General features: G+C 54.1%; 6 protein-coding genes across 6 annotated transcripts; 2 read left to right on the top strand and 4 right to left on the bottom strand.

Annotated features, from left to right (window-relative positions):
• Positions 1-328: 328 nt before the first annotated feature.
• Positions 329-4,728, top strand: W97_06072 (uncharacterized protein; the record flags this gene model as incomplete). Its single annotated transcript, XM_007784083.1, has 3 exons — positions 329-447; positions 533-1,627; positions 1,677-4,728. 3 exons carry the CDS (start codon positions 329-331, stop codon positions 4,726-4,728), a joined length of 4,266 nt encoding a protein of 1,421 aa, XP_007782273.1.
• A 514-nt stretch (positions 4,729-5,242) lies between these two features.
• W97_06071 (uncharacterized protein) lies at positions 5,243-6,343 on the bottom strand (the record flags this gene model as incomplete). The annotated part of the gene is made up of 2 exons (XM_007784082.1): positions 5,243-5,691; positions 5,752-6,343. The coding sequence occupies 2 exons, from the start codon at positions 6,341-6,343 to the stop codon at positions 5,243-5,245; spliced, it is 1,041 nt and encodes a 346-aa protein (XP_007782272.1).
• A 2,964-nt stretch (positions 6,344-9,307) lies between these two features.
• Positions 9,308-10,287, top strand: W97_06070 (uncharacterized protein; the record flags this gene model as incomplete). Its single annotated transcript, XM_007784081.1, has 2 exons — positions 9,308-9,648; positions 9,717-10,287. The coding sequence occupies 2 exons, from the start codon at positions 9,308-9,310 to the stop codon at positions 10,285-10,287; spliced, it is 912 nt and encodes a 303-aa protein (XP_007782271.1).
• A 432-nt stretch (positions 10,288-10,719) lies between these two features.
• Positions 10,720-11,914, bottom strand: W97_06069 (uncharacterized protein; the record flags this gene model as incomplete). Its single annotated transcript, XM_007784080.1, has 6 exons — positions 10,720-10,743; positions 10,803-11,180; positions 11,256-11,473; positions 11,652-11,693; positions 11,758-11,784; positions 11,869-11,914. 6 exons carry the CDS (start codon positions 11,912-11,914, stop codon positions 10,720-10,722), a joined length of 735 nt encoding a protein of 244 aa, XP_007782270.1.
• Positions 11,915-12,554: 640 nt separating this feature from the next.
• On the bottom strand, positions 12,555-15,522 carry W97_06068 (uncharacterized protein; the record flags this gene model as incomplete). The annotated part of the gene is made up of 4 exons (XM_007784079.1): positions 12,555-12,566; positions 12,628-15,280; positions 15,332-15,379; positions 15,434-15,522. 4 exons carry the CDS (start codon positions 15,520-15,522, stop codon positions 12,555-12,557), a joined length of 2,802 nt encoding a protein of 933 aa, XP_007782269.1.
• Positions 15,523-16,562: 1,040 nt separating this feature from the next.
• W97_06067 (uncharacterized protein) lies at positions 16,563-18,516 on the bottom strand (the record flags this gene model as incomplete). The annotated part of the gene is made up of 3 exons (XM_007784078.1): positions 16,563-17,426; positions 17,487-17,619; positions 17,759-18,516. 3 exons carry the CDS (start codon positions 18,514-18,516, stop codon positions 16,563-16,565), a joined length of 1,755 nt encoding a protein of 584 aa, XP_007782268.1.
• Positions 18,517-19,396: the final 880 nt, after the last annotated feature.

The following is a 19,396-nucleotide window of genomic DNA, read 5'->3' as shown; positions in this document are numbered from 1 at the left end:
GTCTATTAAGATCGACTTGAGTATTTCTTCCCAGTGTACGAAACACAATAAGATACTACGTGAACGAAAATCACCTGCAATTAGAGTTCATTTCATATTGTAGGGCTGAAAGAAGCTTTCCACAAGCAGCGAGCCAAGCAACCGCCAGACGTCATTCGCGAATGCTCAACGCGGGACATGAATCCGAAAAGTTGCTGGACAGTATTCAGAACACATCTCGCACCATCCCTAGCTTGACAGTCGCTTTGAGCATCTGTAATCTCGCGAAAAGCGGCATGGAGGTGCGGTTACAGCTCCATTCAGCAAGAAATCTCAGGTAGCAGCCACGATGTCAACCAACAAGGCGGCCCTCAAAGCCGCAAAAGTCGCGCTCGACGCGCGGAAATGGGACGAAGCGATCACGCAGGCGCAGGTCGTGCTTGCGTCGGATTCGCAGAACTACTTTGCGTATGTCCAGCCGTCGTTCTCATCTCCCACCGTTTGCACAAATCCAACCCAAGCTTTTCGATCTGACGGAATATACACACACCAGGAACCTCTTCCTCGGCCTCGCCCAACACAGAAAAGGCCAACCCGCCGAATCCGCCAAAGCCTACGAGAGAGCTACGAAGATCCGGCCGAGTGATAGCCAGGCATGGCAGGGCCTCCTCGCCCTCTACGAAGACCAAGGCTCCGCCCACCTAAACGACTACCTCACCACCGCCGCCCGCCTCGCCGCCCTCTTCGCCGCTGCAGACGACGCGCACCGCTGCCAAACCATCGTGGACAAAGCCGTTGACCTTGCACGCGCCCATGGCACAAGGGCACAGTACAAGCGCACGCTAGAGCTGCAGCTGCCGAGCAATAGGGAGTTGTATGCAGTGCTGGAGGGCCGCGTCCCGCATCCTGCCCATACGTATTTGCGGCTTGCGGAGCTGACGGAGGCGGAGGACAAGGAGAGGATTAACAGGGAGATTGGGGAGCGGCGGACGCGGTTAGGGGCACGGCTGGGGGAGGTGACGAAGGAGGTGAAGCGTGAGGTTTACGGGCAAAGTGCGGTCGAGGAGTTGTGGAGGGAGGTGGTGAATTGGACCACTGATGATGAGACGAGGAGGGTCTATGAGGAGAAGTTACTGCAGCGGGCGTATGATGTGTTGGTTGTGCTGCCGCTGGAAAAGAAGGGGGAGAGGAGGAAGGAGGTGCTGGAGATGGCGCATGGGATGGTGGTTATCAAGCATCCGTTCGAGTTGGCGTGGAGGCTGGAGCTTGAATGGAGGGATGTGGAGACGTTGGGGGATTTTGACCAGGGGGTTGTGAGGGAGTTTGTGGGGTTCTTTTCGGAGATGGGTTTGAGTAAGGTGTTGAGGGGGTTTTTGACGAGTGATATCGCGCCTTTTCCGCTGAAGGTGGACAGTCCGGAAGCGAATGGGGAAGTAGACGAGGGTAAAGGCGTACCGCTCAACGCCGAGGATAGTTTGCTTTTGATGGCGGAGGGCTTGGACGATGCGAAGGACTCCGCGCTGGCGCATCGGCTTATGGCGGAATACTACCTGCATCTGGAAGAGTACGAGACTGCGGTGGAGACTTCGAGGGACGGTTTGAAGGCGATTGCTGCTGAGTCGCAGAAGTCAGGTCTCAAGTTTCAAAAGTTTGTAACCACAAGTTGCACCCAAAGACTACTGCTGATCTGGTCTTAGCAATATTGATGCGGTCAGCAACACTCTGGCAACAGCTCTCATCCAATATCAATCACCACGTAATCATCCTGAAGCGAGGTCCATATTCGATGCCATCTTAGCACGAAAGCCGACCTTTACTTCGGCGTTGATCGGCGTCGGTCTAATCCTCGAAGAAGAAGAGGAGTATGCTCAAGCCGTCGACTTCCTCTCAAGAGCATTGGCTCGCGATCCAGACAACGCTCGTATCGGCGCTGAAGCAGCATGGTGCAAAGCACTCGATGGCGACTACAACCGTGGCCTTGAGGAGCTTGAGACGTATCTGTCTAAGATGGACCCGAAGGACCAGCGGATGCGTGACCTGAGATCACAGACCCAGTATCGCATCGGCATGTGCATGTGGGAACTTGACTCCTCTCGAGCGAGCCGCAAAGACCGAGGCGGTGCCTACGCTAGGTTTCTCGCGGCGATTAAAACAAACCCGAACTTCGCGCCGGCTTACACCAGCCTCGGGAAGTACTACGCAGACTACGCGCATGACAAGAAGCGCGCACGACAATGCTTCCAGAAAGCGTTTGAGCTGTCGCCTTCCGAAATAGAAGCAGCTGAGCGGCTGGCACGCTTCTTCGCCGACCAGGGCGACTGGGACATTGTCGAGCTGATCGCGCAGCGGGTGGTAGACTCTGGCAAGGTACGGCCTGCGCCCGGCTCCAAGAAGAAGGGCGTCAGCTGGCCGTACTCTGCGCTCGGCGTTGTGCAGATGAACAAGCAGGAATATCAGAAGAGCATCGTCTCGTTTTTACACGCGCTACGGATCAGTCCGGATGATTACCACAGTTATGTTGGGCTTGGAGAGAGTTACCATAACAGCGGACGGTACAACTCTGCGGCTCGGACGTTCAGGTACGCGGAGAATCCTGGCGAAGGGGTAAAGATGAAAAAGGCGGACGAAAGTGCCTGGTTCACGAAGTATATGCTTGCCAACGTTAATCGGGAGCTGGGCGAGTTCGATGAAGCCATTGATGGGTATAGAAAGGTACTTGAGAGTAAGCCAGAGGAGTTTGGTGTGAGCATTGCTTTGCTCCAGACTCTCGTAGAAAGAGCGTGGCGACGCGTGGAAACTGGATTCTTCGGGAGAGCTGCAGACAGTGCACTTGAAGCCCTGAAGGCAGCTTCGAACATCGCTCGCTATCGGCCAGACGCGTTCAACCTGTGGAAAGCCGTCGGAGACGCTTGCTCAGTCTTCTCATCGGTCCAGGTTCGGCTGAGCGATTTACCACGGGAGGATCTGAAAGAGCTCTTGGAGACAGACATCGACATCAAGGAATACGATCTTTTCGCGGAAGCTGACAATATAGGGCAAGGCGGCTTGTCTCTCTTGACTGCGGAGATGACCAACCCAGCATTCGACAACCTCACTCGTTCCATCGTTGCGGCGATACTGGCGCAGAAGCGCGCAATCTACGCCTGTGCTCATGACGTTCATGCTCAAGCTGTGGCGTGGTACAATCTCGGATGGATAGAATATCGGGCGTATACATGCCTCGAGCAGCCACAGGAGCAAGACGGTCAAGCCAAGAAGACAACGCGATACTTGAAAGCGGCAATGCGTTGCTTCAAGCGCGCCATAGAGCTGGAGGCAGGCAATGCCGAGTTCTGGAACGCGCTGGGCGTTGTCACTACTCAGCTCAATCCTAAAGTCGCCCAGCACTCGTTCGTCAGAAGCCTCCACCTCAACGAGAGAAGCGTGCGAGTGTGGACAAATCTGGGCACTCTCTACCTCCTTCAGAATGACCTCGAGCTAGCCCACCAGGCATTCGCTCGTGCACAATCGACAGACCCCGACTACGCCCACGCCTGGCTCGGCGAAGGCCTCCTCGCACTCCTATGGGGCGATACCAAAGAAGCCCTCGCGCATTTCACCCACGCATTCGAAATCTCCGACTCAGCCTCATTGATCACAAAGCGCCAATACGCCACCTCAACCTTCGACCACCTCCTCTCCTCCCCAACCCCCAACACCGCCATCAACAACCTCACCCCCCTCATCCAACCCCTCTTCGCCCTCCAACAGCTGCATTCCCAGCGCCCCCACGACGCTCCCCATCACCACCTCTCAGCCCTCTACCACGAACGCATCGGCGCCCACGACGCCGCCATCGACGCCCTAACAGCCATCTGTGCAGCCGCGGAAGCCGACTACGAGGCTACGGAGTCCAGCGCAGCGCTCGCCCGCTTCGCACACGCCAAAACCGATCTCGCGCGCAACCGCCTCGCGGCCCACGACTTCGCTGCGGCAGCCGAGGACGCGGAGATGGCGCTGGACCTGCTCTCAGAGCCTGACAGCAGCGGCATGGGTCCTGATGTTTTTCGGAAGACGATACTCTCAGCCCGCCTGACGACGGGACTGGCGCATTACTTCGAGTCCCACACCGATGACGCGATTCAGGCATTCCGCCAAGCACTTGGAGACTCAGGCGCCGCGCCCGACATCGTCTGTCTGCTGGCGCAGGTCCTGTGGGCCAAGGGTGGGGAAGAAGAGAAGAGCGTTGCGAAGGAGCAGCTGTTCGAGGTCGTGGAGAAGTGGCCGGGTCATGTGGGGGCGACGGTGTTGTTGGGTGCAACGGCTGCACTTGAAGAGAACCGGGACGTGCTGGAGGCCGTGCGAGAGGATCTGAAGGGATTGCGGATGGGGAGTGGATTGGCGGGGGCAGAAAAGGCGAGGGTGGAGGCGGTGCTGGGTGGGATTGCGGCACTGGAGGTCGCTGAGGCGGAGGCAGAAGAAACGGAATTGCAGCAGAGGAACGAAATCTTGACATCCATCCTCCTTGCGCCGAGCGAGCCGCAAGGTTGGACGCAGCTGGCGGACATGACTGAGGAGGCGTATCCGGCTCTCATGGCACTGAGCACGGCTAGAAGGGTGGTTCCGCCGCTGGGCTCGCTGAGTGCGGAGGAGCTGGCGAGGGCGTTTGCGGGGACGGGGAGGGTCGGGGATGCGCAGAGAGCTGTAGTGCTAGCGCCTTGGAGGGCGGAGGGCTGGCAGGCGCTTTCGGAAGGGGTGATGGGAAGGTGAATGGGAAGGTTGGAAGACGAGGAGTATAGCATGCATTTGAGTGGCGCTTTTGGCAAGTTGGGGACCATCATATATGGGCTTGACGGCATAGATGAATAGCATGATAGCATGAACTTCCGAGCATAGGACATTAGAAACAGACTCTTTCTCACGAGATGCGATTGCTCAGGAAGTTCTTCGTGAGGGGCGCTGCTTGGCCGGTCACAGTTTCCGCGCAATAGTTTTGAGCCACTCTCAACACAATGTGGTGGTATGTTTACGCAAAAAATCATCATTTTCCTTCACATACAGCCATAGATCAAGGGGAACAATGGATCTCGTCCGGGATCCCATGTTTGAGTTTTGAATCGGTGTTGTGGATTTGTAGTCAGGTGGATGATCATCGGTGAATACCTACGGCTGTACGTTTTGTTATATACACCTACTGCTTCAGTGCTTCTCCGCTAGCCGCTCTTCGCGAGTGACCTGATAATCTGATTTCCTTTTCAAATACCTAACAAGATCCGTACATGCCTCAGCTCTGTTCTTCCCCTTGACTAGTTGGCTGTGGGGTGCTCGTCCCAACAAAGACGATAAGAACTGCTGCGTACGCAGCCGTGATGCCTAGAACATCTCGCCATGAACCAAGTGACACTGATGAGAGACTGATAGCGACTAGAAGAACAGCAACGGAGGTTGTAACTAAATTTTTAGTGGAAGCATTATTCACGCCCATGATAAGCATTGGCACAACAAGCGCGAGGCCTCCAAACAGTGCTGCTCCCACTCTACTGACGAAGCTGGCCGCCCACGGGTTCCCCGACGCGAGTGGAATATATGCGTTGTCCCAGGCGCAGTCCTTTTCGGATCGGATGAGGTTTCTGAAGGCTTCCGGGAGGATGCTTTTGTGGAAAGCTGTCAGATTTCCCTTCAAAGGCTGGTGCCAGTTGTTTAACACACGCTCGTAATCCGTGATAGCTGCGCCTGCTCTCTGTGGTTAGTTCTCCAACTAGTAATCTCCTTAAAAAATGATGATATCCTTACTGTAATTCCGTAGTTTCTTCCGGATCCGCATCATCTGCCGCCTATCCGTATCCTTCTTCTTTATAACCGCAGCCAGCTCGGCCGCCAAATCCGCTTCAAAATAGTGCAAATTCATGTGATGCAGCCTCGCAAACGACAACACGCCAATGGAACCAAACTTGCCATTGGGATTATCATCGTATAGCTGTTCCATGCACTCATTGGCTAAAACCTTGAAAAAGTTCCCCGCCATGTTCTCACGAGCGATGTCCTCATGTTTTCGGTACATGGGAGGCGTCAACCTTACTCCACGATTGCGGCCAAATTGAGCCGTGAACTTCTTCTTGACGCGCTCGTATCGCGTGTCTGAAGCCTTGCTCTTTTGGTGGCAGCTGTACTGATAGGGTTCCCGCTCCCAATCTGCCAGCACATCATTGTCAGTGGTACCTGATGGATTGTCGGTGTCCTTTGTGACTTCAATATTCGCCTCCGCCTTAGACGCGTCGTCCGTCGTAGCAAGCTTCGGGATGAAGTTCAAATCCGGCGGTGCCGTTACCGCTGTGTTTTGCCTTTCCGTCTCTGCAGCTTCTAGGTCTCTGTGAATTCCCGACATGTGTCGCTGGAGATAGTTTTTGAGCGGATCCGCAAATAGAGGGAGGAATCTTTGAGGTCGAGGAACGGGGGAGAGAAGCAGTGAACTTCCGACAGCTATCCAGTGCTTCACAGAGTAAGAACGATGTTTAGACTTGAACATCGGTATGCCACTATTTTGCGTAGCGCTCGGGAGACTCCCCTATGCCGCGGCACCATGTCACGTGCACGTTTCTACGCCCAGGCTCCTTCATCGCACAGAGTACTCGTTTGCCCCCCTTGTTGTTGACGGCCCTCATATAGGTATTCTGCTTTCGCGACACAACAAGTATCTTCCATTACCACCCTTGAAAAGTCTTACGCGGCCCCGTTCATGTGTAGATGCGTTTGCAGTTGCACTCTTAAAGTTCCTACACTGAGCTCGCAGTGTAACAGACTCAGCCGCAGCGCCCCGCCACGATCATGAGAACTCTCACCACACATATAACCCATGTACTACCGCAATAACGGGTTCTAGCATTCTAGATTCCTCCATCCCATCATTTGTCCTCTTCCTGTGCTTTCATCCGGTCCACTATTCAGCAAATGCCGTCAATCCGCTCCAACTCAACTGAACACCGAGATGTGCGCACATTCAGCACGCATCAATCTTGCTTCAGTTGTGGTAGCTTCATTCCTCTAGGGCACAAATACTTACCCCTCACCTTCGATGATGAGATTCGGCTGCTCTTACTTCGCCCTAGATATTATGATTCAGACCTCACATGCGATCTTGTCAATGTCCGCCTTGGGAGCGTTCCTTCGTACGAGGCCGTGTCATATACTTGGGCGGACTCTCATGGAGATTTCAGTGGCTCCAGCAGTATATTCACCGTCGCACCCCGGATGGAGATACGCATAACCAAAAATTGCTAGGCCGCGCTCCGTAGGTTTCGTTTTTATGTAACGAAGAGGGCCCTCTGGATCGACTCAGTTTGTATCGATTAAGGAAATCCCCAGGAGCGTAGCGCCCAGGTGAAGAAGATGACAGATATCTATACTGGTGCTACCAAGGTCCTGGTCTACCTCGGGGAAGGTAAAACGCTGCAATCTCCCACACGCCTCGTGCGGCTCTTCCAATACATGGAAGGCAACATATGCAACCAGAACGGTTGCATATGTCTAAGTCATCCTGAAAGAGGACACCATTATACTTTCAATGATCCCATGGAGAAAGGTATCCGGTATCCAGGACACCTCCTTCAGGAGGAAGTAACCCAGGAGATCTGGGAAGACTTACAACACTTTTTGAAAATCCCATGGTTCAGTCGCGTTTGGGTTCTCCGAAAAACTGTCAGAGCAAAGGAAGTCTAAGTTATCTGTGGTCCATTTTCGCTGGACTGGGGCTTTTTAGCGCTGCGTCCTTTTAACATAGCGATCTTGTTGTCCAGCAACTGAAGAACGACTTGCCTCCGGTTCTGCGCTTCGGGGAAGGTCTTACACGAAACATCGTGGACTTTGTTGATCCACTCTTCGCCACTAGGGCATGCGAAGCAACGGATCCACGAGACAAAGTTTTCGCTTTACTCAGCGTGTACAAAGCCAATATCATTAGCGCACCGGAAGCGGACTACTCAAAGTCGGTTGAAGACGTGATATAGAGACTGCGGTGTTTTGCCTACGCAGTAACAACAACTTAGGCATCTTATCCCTAGCCGGATCCTCCGGAGGGCTTTTGCCGTCCTGGGTGCCTGATCTGTCTATCAACTCGTCCATGCCCAGATTGAACGAGTGGCAAAAGGAATGAAAACGGCCGCGCCTGTATCTGGGCGAGACCAAGGAGCTCGCTAGAGAAGAAAGCTCTTCAGTTCCGTTCTCCTCACAGCAACAGCACACACTAGAAGTTTAAGGAACCTACCTTGATACGATCTCGCGTATTGGCGGACTGTTTGACAGCTCAAGCTCCCGGGCAAAAAGGAATCCTGTACAAGGACTTGAGGGGATGTCAGCGGACATATTTGCCGAGCGATTCTGGGCCATTGTTCAAAGTTATTTGGACGATAACAACAGAGCTTACTTCGGCAACGATATACATACGAAAGACCACATTCCATGGATGTTCAAACACTGTTTCCAATCTGAGCTCCGGAAGCAAGCAACGCACCAGAAGTCGTGGGACCTTTATGGTATGGACCTCTACCAACAATTGTCCCACAACTCCGGGTACGTTGCTTCGAGTCTTGCTGACAGGTTTTGGTACTGTCCTTTGGTCACCGAATAGTTTGTTTGGCTAATAAAGAATTTCGCCTCTGGTCGGAGACTGCTTCCCACTGAGCACTCGCTCGGGTTTGGACCCGCTCACACAAGAGAGGGAGACGTAATATACACAGTGGACGGCGCAGCTGTTCCACTCATCGTACGCAGGCAAGGAAACCACTATGTGTTTCTGGGTGAGGCGGTAATTCAAGATGCAGCTCCAGATTTCCAAAAAGGGTGCGTTGTAGACGACGACGACGACCCCGATTCTTGCGACTGTGAGCCATGCCGTGGATATCAGCGGTGGTCGGAGAAGAGCTCTAAAGCCAAACTTCGACGTGAAGTCCTGCTCCTCAAATAACCTAGTCTATTCGATTTCCTGGTGGTAAGGCTGGATTTCCGGTTTTCACGCTGCGGATTCGTTTCTACGAAGTTTGGATGGTCTGAGAGTAGGATTAGTAGGTTGCGTAGAGGGATATTGGTATTGGAGTCTAAGTTGTTCTAGATAGGGTGGCGCGGCCGCTGCACAGAGAAAGGACCAATTTTGACCGGGTTTTGGCTCTTGACTGTTATGCGATAGTGATATGAATGAGAGGATACCTTAATCGCCGTCAGAAAAATTCTGCCTCTTCAGGTAAACAAGTCAGCCGATAGCGATACGAACAGTATATATTAAGAAGCAAGCACGTGACCGTCACTCCGCATCATCTCCGCAACCTCTCTCGGCTATCCAAGGCTTTACAACTTCACCATGCGCATATCAAAATCCAGCTTCAGAGCGATTCGCAGCGGCCTCATTGTACAGAGAGCCTTCTACAGCGCAACCGTCAGTTCCGGGCGGAAACCTGTAATCAATGTCAGAAACATTCCCGCGCCGCACTGCGGCAGCATCAAGATCCTCTCCCTTAATCGTCCCGAGGCCCGCAACGCAATCTCGATCCAGCTGCTCAACGAGCTGACCCACGAGGTCAATGCTATACACAAGGAGGGACCTGATGGACCAACACGAGCCTTGGTCCTTGCCAGCGATGTCGAGACTTCTTTCTGCGCGGGCGCAGACCTCAAGGAGCGCGCGACCTTTAGTTCCGAGCAGTACGCCCCTCTCTCCCCCTCGGCTTTCCACCCCAAACACCCCAAAACCGCCTCTAACCTCCTCACAGAACAGCGCAATTCCTCCACGGCCTCCGCGGCACATTCCGCTCCATCTCCGCCCTCTCCATCCCGACCCTAACCGCCATCTCCTCTCTCGCCTTCGGCGGCGGCCTCGAGCTAGCCCTAACGACGCACCTGCGTATCTTCGCCTCCTGCGCGACCGTCGCGCTCCCCGAGACCCGTCTCGCCATCATCCCCGGTGCAGGCGGGACATACCGCCTCCCTGCCTTAATCGGGCTGAACCGCGCGCGGGACCTCATACTCACCGGGCGGCGGGTGCGCGGGCCCGAGGCGTATTTCCTTGGGCTATGCGACAGGCTTGTGGAGGTGTTGCCTGAGGATGTGGGGAAGGAGGGGAGGGCGAGGGAGATGGTGCTTGAGGAGGCGGTGAAGGTGGCTAGGGAGATTTGTGAGGGGGGCCCGGTGGCTATTAGGGCGGCTATGAGGGCCATTGAGGGATGTGCGGAGGGTGAGGCGGCGGAAAACAAGGCGTATGAGATGGTGGTGGGGACGGAGGATAGGAATGAGGCGTTACGCGCGTTTAGGGAGAAGAGGAAGCCTACATTCAAGGGCCGGTAATCGCGATGGAATAACAAAAACCAAAACGGACATGAGTTATAGCAGCTGAGACTTTGCTGATGTCCTCTGAGCCTCGCGAATGTCTGATTGTGATGATGTGAACAGACACAGGGAGTAGACAAGCGCAAGAATTTCTGGGTTCGTCTTGACATCGCAGTGCTACGGCAGCGAGTCTGTATATTCGCCTTGCAACAAAGCTTGCGAGCAATGGAAACTTTCGATAAAAGGCAAAAAACACTACATATCAATGTCAGCTTCTGAAAGCAAGGAGCCAAGCCACTTCTCACGCAACTCACCGCGAGCTTATGTAGAGCGATATTAGCAAAGTTCTGGACAGGTTCGCCACAGCCAAACCAGCACTGAAATCCGGAGAGACACAGCTCAGCCCATCTGATTATATCCCCTTCCCGTTCTGTCCACCAGACTGGTTGCTCATTCGTCCAGCCCCAGCCGTTCCTGAAGACTGTCAGCACCTCAAAAGCTACTTGAAAAAGGTAGATGATTGATTATCATACCCTCAGTTCTCCAGCCTCGGCCTCAGATAAACCTTCCCGAATTATCCCCCACATCTCCTTCGCAATCTTCGTTCTCGCCTTCTCCATCTTCTCCCACTTCCTCAACTCCGCATCAACGCCCGCCTTCTCTTCTGCAGATATGGGCCGCACGCTGCCAGTGCGCAAAGGACCTAGCCGTGCAATGACCTCCGCGCGTTCTGCTTCCAGGGCCGCGACTGAGGCGCGTAGGTCAGCGGTGGAGAGTGTGGCGTTCGTGTTCGAGAGGGTGGATCGGAGCGTCTTCTCCATCGCTTTGGCTTGGGATGTTTCGTCGCGGAGCCGTTGGATCTCGTCGTCCATTGCTTGGAGGTCTTCGGGTGTGGCGGCGTCTTCAGAGTTCTGTGGGGTGTAGACGTGTTAGGAGGCGGATGTTTCTTTGTGTTGGGTCGACAAAGATGGATTGGTTGGGTGTACTTGGATGACATGGTATACGATCTGCTTTCCTGCGGGAGCGATGGTTAGTTCAGATTGTTCCGTGCTCTCGTAGTCTGCTCTCATGGAGGGCGTTACTGGAAGGAGCTGCGAGGGCCACACAAGGCGTGGTAGCATGTTGACGCGTAGAAATTTACCTGCTGCACGTCCCTCGATCTCCTTCCGCTCATGCATCTCCTTCAGAATTTTCGCCGCGGCAGCTATCAATCGTCAACATACTGTGGCATTGAGACGCGGCTGGAAGACCCGCTCTTCGTGACCTTGTTGTGTAGATTTGCTGATATGTCCGTAGCCTAATAGTTGTCAGTTTCTACTGGATGTGCGGTTTGGCTGCTCTTACGGAGTACGGCCGGCTGTGTTTTGGCAGACACGGTTAACCATGGAAGTAATCTTGAAGGTGTGACACATACTTCTGCTTGCCTGGTACCACTGTCAGTGGGCTAGCTTCATGGTCTGTGGGATTACCGTGGGCTGGAGCACTTACGAAGATAACTGAGAATCGTGTCTGCAGCTATGTAACAGTGTCAGCAGACCGGCCTCCCCTAAGATGAAGCCAAGATCAACTGGGCGTGCGGTCATAGTCGACATCGAATACCTTCATCCGCAGAGACCTTCTCTGTCTTTTCCTTCCGCGGCGCCATGGCGAAACGTTGGTAGCGATAGATCCAGGTGGCTATTAGTGTAGTGAATCTCCAGTAGCAATCAACAGAACGCGAGAGACAAAGGCGTAGCTGCTGGGACGAGACAAGGCGCGTTCGAGGGAGACGCACGACGTCACGCGTCTACACGTGATTGAGTGGAAAAAGGGAAACGAGAGTATGATAACCTTGAAAACACAGTCAAGCCGAGCAACTCAAGCGTGGCTCTGAAACACTGGAACTAGTGCACGTTTGTATCGAGGGTTATGCGGTTTTGATGATAGTTAAAGAGGAGGAGGAAGCTTGGCGCCTACTTCAACCTTACCGATCACGAGCCGACGGACCCCGATTACGGTATGTAACCACTGGCTTGGCCTGTGTCCTTCAAGAATGAAGAAAATGCATTTATGAGAGGCCACGTATGTCTTTGAAAGATGCAGTCATAGATATGATGCATCAATAAACTTGACTACGACTAGGCGGCCATGGCGGACCTAACAGGATGCCGCTTGCACTCCCACTTGCCATATCTACTCGATACTGATATGTGAATGTTCCAAAGACACTCACCGAAAGCTATGCAAAAGACCAGATGCGCCAAAACCTTACATATGTGTAACATTATAACAAAATGCGATCGTCTTCACATGACAATCTGCGCCACCGTCAGTTTCACTGCTCAAATCAGTGTACAAAGGGGCAAGGTATCCACTTACACAATCACTCTCATCCTTATGCTTCCCAACACCCATCTCATCAAACGTTTTCGGCCCCGTGCCCGGCGGCCTCGCCACCGCAGGTGTCGCCGGCTTTGGCGCCGCCGCTGGGTCTGTCTTCGCTGGAGTCTTCGCCGGGACCTGCGCTTGCGCTTGCGGCTGTGGCTTCTGCTCCTGCCTAGGACCTTGACCTTGGCCTTGACCCTGACCCGCCGAACTCGGCCGCGACGGTGGTCTGGAGCTCGGTCTGGAGCTAGGTCTGGAGCCAGGTCTCTCCACAACAGGTCTTGTGGTCGGGGGTCTGTCCACGGGGCCCTGAACACGAGACGTCCGCGCTGAGAGCGGCGAAGGCGGTTGCTTGGGTGCTTGGAAACCTAGATCGGGTTGTCTTTGTTGCGCCTTGTTCACGTTCGGGTTGCCGAGTTTCTGCAGCCTGCCTCTTCTATCGTCTGCTGGTGCAGAGAAGCCGATGTCAACGCGAAGAGGTTCTGAGGGTTTGGACTGGGGCGGCGGGATGCTGTCCACGCGTTCGGGACGCTCAACGCTCGGTCCACCGGGCTGACGGTATCCTTGCGGTCCGCCAGGCGCGGTTGGTGGTCCGGAAGCGATGCGCCCTTGCGGAAAATACCCCGGCCCACCACTCGCGTTGCTGACTGTTGTGAACGGCCTCAGTGGCATTGAACCGTCCCGTGGGTCTCTCTGCGGCGTATTGACCCGCCCACCGGGGGGCATCGGTCGGTTGTCGTGGGGAGGCTGTGCTAAGATATTGGGGTTGATATTGAATGCCGCAGAGCCGGGGGGTGGACGCATTCCCATTGGTGCGGCTGAAGCTGATCGCAGTTCCGGTCTGAAGAAGCCACCGGCAGGCCCGGAACGTCCTGCAATGTTAGGAGGGCCGTTGTCGAGAGGATATGGAGCGACAGTTGCCGGCCGCTCCAACAGTGGTATGGCTGGAGGCCTGTCCTCCATGGGATATGGAGTTGTTGTCGCGTGCCGAGGGGGCGGACGGGAACCAGCCGGAGATGTGATAGAAGGTTGCGGCATCTGCACGCTCTGAGTAACTGGGGTACTTGGGAATTCGTTGACGCCGTCGGGTATGGATGGGAGTGGCGGTGCCGGAGTCTTGAATCGGTCTGGCCTCGATCCCCGCCTCGAGCCATACTGTGACCGGATTTTGGAGATGGCCACCTGTTCATGGTCCTTCTTGGAGAGTGTCCGCTGCTTCGAGATTCCCTCAATGCGTCCCACTGCGTCCTTGTTCCCTGATCTTGCAGCCTTCTCGTACCACTCCATTGCCTTGTCAAGATTCACCGGCACGTACATTCCAATCTCGTTGAAATATCCCATGGCGAACTCAGCCGTAGGGAGACCTGCCTGAGCGGCCCGCCGCGCATATGTATATGCCAACTCTTCGTTCTTCTCAAACACACCTTCGTAGCCGCAAAGAAACCACTTGCTGATAGCCATCTCGGCTTCCGGCTCGCCTTGTCTTGCAGCGAGAGCGTTGTAGTGTAATGACAGCTCAGGACTAAATTCACAGCCGAGCATGCAGAGCTCGTGCGCCGAGCCCATCTTCAGCTGCGCCTTGGCAAACCCCAAGAAGGCGGCTCTCTCAATGTTCTCCCGCGCAGACTTTTCATCGTACGGCAGGAAGATCTCTGGCACTTGAATCTGCGGCAACTCTCGAGCTTGAAGCATGCCTAGAACATAAGCGCCCTGTGGTGCATTCTCATCGGCGTTGGCGGCGGACTGCCTGATGAGCTGCACACCTTTCCCAAAGTCCTGCGGCTGGCCATGCTGTCCAAGCAGGGTCATCATACCGAGTCGGTAATTCGAGGCGGAATCTCCAGCGGCAGCTCCCGCCTTGTAGTGTGTGAGCGCCTTCTGGGCATCGTTCGACTGCTCATACTGCATCCCCATCCGGTATTCTGCTCTTACATAGCCTCTTTCCGCTGCCCTCTTGTATGACATAAATGCCTCCCGCTTGTCCATTCGCTGCCCAAACTTGCCGAACTCTAGCCACATGCCCCTCATAAACTCTGCCCTTGGATGGTGCTGGTCCGCAAGGAACGAAACGATGTTCATCGCATCAACCCGCAGCTGATGTTCTACTCGAGGTGTAGCAGCTCTCCGTGGCTGTATCTCCGCCATGCGATCCTCATGGAGCATCGAGACATCCACGTAAGCCAACGCATCCTGTGCCCAAGCTAGCTGAACCTCCGGGTCATTTGTGTTGAGTACCATTGGACGTGCGTTCTCTAGCTGGGCTTCAAGTTCCTCGTAGCTCGGCGCCACGTGGGGACGGCGGTTTTTTATCTGTGGGAAGGGAGAGAAGTTCGGCATATCGGCAGGCTTGGATGTCTGCTTGTAGTCGCGGAGGGGCACTGTCTGAGGTTGTGCTGCAATATCTGTGCCTTGCCATTGTGTCAGGCTAGATTGTCTTTGTGGATGCCTATCCGGTGTGTTGTATGATCCGTTGCTATGCTGATTTGGAGTGTGGTATTCTGCGGCAGAAGTTTGCTGACTATAATTCCGCGGCTGTTGTGGGAGAGGTTGTGTGGGCGCTGCCGCTGGAGCAGTTCGGGCCTGGTTCGCTTCGAGCTCCAAGTGCTGGATGCCATCTTGGATCTGCTCGGGCACTTCCGGCATGATCCTGTGGTGTATCAGCAACATGCGCAAGGTGTGAGAGTCCGGCGGGACTCACCGTTGTGGTGCTGGAGAGACGAGTTCCAGCGCAGGCGCCGGCATGTAGCTGTCCGGAGTTAGCGTTGCCCATTGTCCACGTCTTGAGCGCGGTAAAGCTTACTAGTCGTCAAAGCCGCCTGGAACGAAGGTCGCGCCCAGATTGAAACTGGGCTGTTGGTTTTGTCCATGTTGGTCTGGATACCAGCTCATTGTTACGGATCACACCGAATCCGGCATTTATATAGGATCTTTGTTCTACCCAGGTAATCAGCCTTTGTCTAGGAAAATAGCAACGTGTATCGCGCGTGTGCCCGCGGGCGGTTCTTCTTCGTGGTTGATCATGGGTTGAGGGGCAGATGCTTCGTGCTGGCGCTGAACAGGGTCGACGGTGTCACTGGCCGTTCTTGGGGTCCACTTTCTGTTCACCATTCCCCTGTAAAGCCCGAATGCAAGCGCAATACGGACCTAAAGAGATGTTTGAATCCTTCGATGCAAAGGTCTTGCAACGGCAGGAGACCACTCAAGGCATATGGCGGCGCGGCGGAAACGTCTAGGTAAAAGGACCTTGGCTAGCCCGGGACTTGCAACCAGTGGGATGTATGGTATTCAGCAAGGCGGAGCGGACGACCTGTTGTTTGCTCGAAACAATCTCCAAGGGTCGTGTTAATCGAGAAGCATGTCCTGAACTCCACGGGAGCTGTCTAACACTATATCCGTGGCCTCCAGAGCCTGTCACCAAAGGAGGCTGAGGCTGAGTCTGCATATGAAACACACGCAGCCCTGCGCCATGACACGAAGCCTCACCCCTCAGCGTGGGTCTGTTCCGGAAGGACATCCGGCTGTCATTGTTCCAGAACGCCAAACATAGATCTTCGTCTGACAGCAACACGGCTAGTGGGCTTGCACGGCCCCAGCCTGTGTGTGTGACATGAGATGCAGTTTCTGCTACCTACACGTTTAGGGTGATATATCTAAGGCCCAGTGGGTTCATGTAGATGCTACTCTACAATGTGAGGTCTCGCTATCAAGACGAACGTTAGGAGCTTCGGCGCCTTCAGCATGTGTAAGACACTGAGAAGAAACATGATCCCGTACAGCCGTATCCACTTCCTGCAACGAACAAACGTTGCGTTACAGTACCAAAAAGCATGTACAGCATACCGTACATCGCGACTTCTGACATCCAGCCAATTTACGCAACCCGCCAGGCACTGCGAGGCGCTGAGCATGATATGTAGCCGATAGGGTCCTCAAACATCCAAGGGTCTTGCCCAGAGCAGTGGAGCCTTCTGCTCTGGATTCGGCGTTGGAATGATTTCGTGTGCAGAATGATATTGACCCTCGTGCTTCGAATGATCGTTGCTAGCGGGGTACAGCTGTACCGGCGATGGCGAGCCCGATACGTCGTGCCTGAAGATACCGAAGGGTGTAGCCATAACAACAGCAACGCCAGTGTCTTTAAGCTTGATCTCCGGAACTCTGTGGACGTACCCAGGGCTCCTGCTGTCGCCCGCCTGATTCGCAGCTGTAGTGGCAAGCAGATTTGCCAACAGTGATGATGAGTAGTGGCCTTCCCCAAAGAAGAATAAACAAGCCCAGCTCACCGCAAAGGCCAGCACTGCGGCAAGAACCAGAACGACTTGGAGGTAGGATATCGCTGGCTTCATAGTACTGGTCTCCAGTGTGACAAGTGACGGGTCAAGGCCAAGCATCAGACCGCGTGACAGCAGAAGACTGTCTATCTGTGTTTCGTGACTGAGGAACCATTCATAACCCTGCTGATTCAGAGCCACATCGCTAAGATTGGAGGTGCCATCACCAAGATTATCGGCCAGAAATACTGCGGACGCATCAACTTGGCCGAAGAAACGACCTTTGCCTTCGGATCCGACTCCGGTGTTGATACCAAGGCAGTTCCGAGGGTTCGTGCCGTCTAGCCTCCCGCCATGCGCTTCGTTGAAAAAGTAGATATTGCATGCTTCAGCTGGTTGTACGGGTTCTGGAAGGACGTCTATTTCGGACCGGATTAGGGCTATGTGTACCAGAGTCATTCTGTACATTGAGTATGAAATTCTTCCAGGCGACCGTTCGGGACTTGCAAGCTCGTAAAGCGTCTACGCTATCAGCTGTGTACTACAGGATCCGGTAGCGGCTGACTGTAGGGCGAAACTGACCTGCGACACCAGGGTACCGTTTGTTCCGGTATTTACTCCGAACATGAAGCTCTTGTTTTGTCGCTGCGCACCAACAATCGAGCCGGCTAATTTAGCAATTAATGGATGCTGTTGTTCCGCTGGATCGGCGGACCTGGTGCTCTGGTCAGCTAGTGTCTGCTATGCACAATGTTGAACGAGAGGATTGCGCCCTTGCGGCGCTGACTAGAGGACCATCCGAACGAGCTACGACACTGGACGGAAGAAGCACGAAACAACGATCCCATACGTACCATGTCCTTCTGATGAGACTCTCGATTTCGGCAGTAGAGAACGGGATTCCGGGATCAGAAACTGCAGCTACTTTGAATGTGGTTTGAATGAATGTGTGTCTTGTACGGCCTTTTGTGACTGTGAAGACCTGCTTCATGACTGCTGTAGAGCCACCCTTTCCCAGCGACTGCCACGGATTGTCCTGCCGGCGGGGCGATAGGTACGTGAACTCCAACTGCTGGTCGCTTTCGTCATCCCAGTGTACAGTGGGCCGGCCTACAACGGAGCTGTCAAGGAAAGAAATTGCGTAACGGTTGTTGTATGTACAGTTCCAAACGAGGCCGTAGTTGCCCGAGTCAACCTTGGGACACTCGTACCCTTGTTCCTCCAGTGTACTGTTAACTGTCCTGCCTGTCAGAAATCCAACAGTTACTTGCGGATCAATCGATACTGAAAGGCCCTCGTTGTCCAGCCAGATGCGCGGCCCGACGTCTTCATCGAAAGCCCGCGTTGCCGATACCGTCACTGGCTGTCCGAGTTGGTTCTCCCCAGTCAGGGTAAAGTTGAAGCCGGGTTTGAATAAATTGGCGCCCAAAACTTCCTGCATCTCCTCTTCTAGTGCGGCGACATCACTCGCTGGACGAGACCACTGGACGAGATAGCCTGGATGCTCAAGTAGTGAGCTCGTGACTGATGCGGCGGTGACGTTTTGTTTGACTGCTGTATAGCCTGGCGCATCCAAGGCCCAAAGTAATGTCCCATAGAGATCGGCGGCCATGTAAATCATAGTAAAAGCCAAGACAATGAGTCCTTGCCTAGAGAGTCCCCGAGAAATGACATACAACGTTTTCTGTATGTAGTCTTCCGAGAATACCAGGTATGAGGTGAAAGCCTTGGTACGGCATGCTAATAGTGAGAAGAGTTTGTAGACCGCCAAGGCTATGAGGAATTCGGCGAAGCGAAATATGATGCTTTTGACGGCATTGTGTTCGACCTTTGATTGGATGAGTGTTCCACTCGCCTGCCAATTACTCTGATCCTGCGACTTACCACGAAATTCGAACTCAGGAACGGCGATGTGGTCGAAATCATGACTTGATGAGAAAATGGTGGAAATCATCAGGAAAACGACAGAAGTTCTTTTATAAGTGCATGAGAAAATGCACGCAGCTTTGAGCTTGCCTTGTAACCGAGCCCCCTTAGAGTAGATACGAGCTTTTAGTTAATGCACGACCCACTGTCCACTAACCCCCCAGCGCTAAGATAAGGATGGCTCTATCATGTGGCGCAAGACAATGTACTGACAGAGACAGGGGTTTGACTATACAGTCGCTCTCCCGTAAAACGCCTGCCTAGCCGGTTCCAAGCTCAGAGAAAGCTGTTAAACCACAGCTCGATAAGGGCTCCCAAGCGACGTGCGGAAGGAGAAAGCTTTGTGCGGAGATGCCTGAAGCTTGCGGGCCGTGCTCGGAGGAGTGAGTTGTCGCGTTCAGCCGTACCTTGGCACGATTTCCTCTTCAGGCGGACGGGGGCGTCAGGCAAGGTGAAATCAGGCCATAGGGACAAGAGGCAGAGTGTTCTAGCCGGACCGCTCCATCACATCCCCTCCTGAGAGAGAAGTGTGGTGGAGCGGCACGGCTAAGTAAAGAGAAGGCTGG

This window comes from Coniosporium apollinis, assembly GCF_000281105.1.
Source record: "Coniosporium apollinis CBS 100218 chromosome Unknown supercont1.31, whole genome shotgun sequence".
Taxonomy (NCBI): Eukaryota; Fungi; Ascomycota; class Dothideomycetes; genus Coniosporium; species Coniosporium apollinis.
Note: the sequence above shows the minus strand (reverse complement) of the source record. Positions and strands in the feature narration are given on the sequence as shown.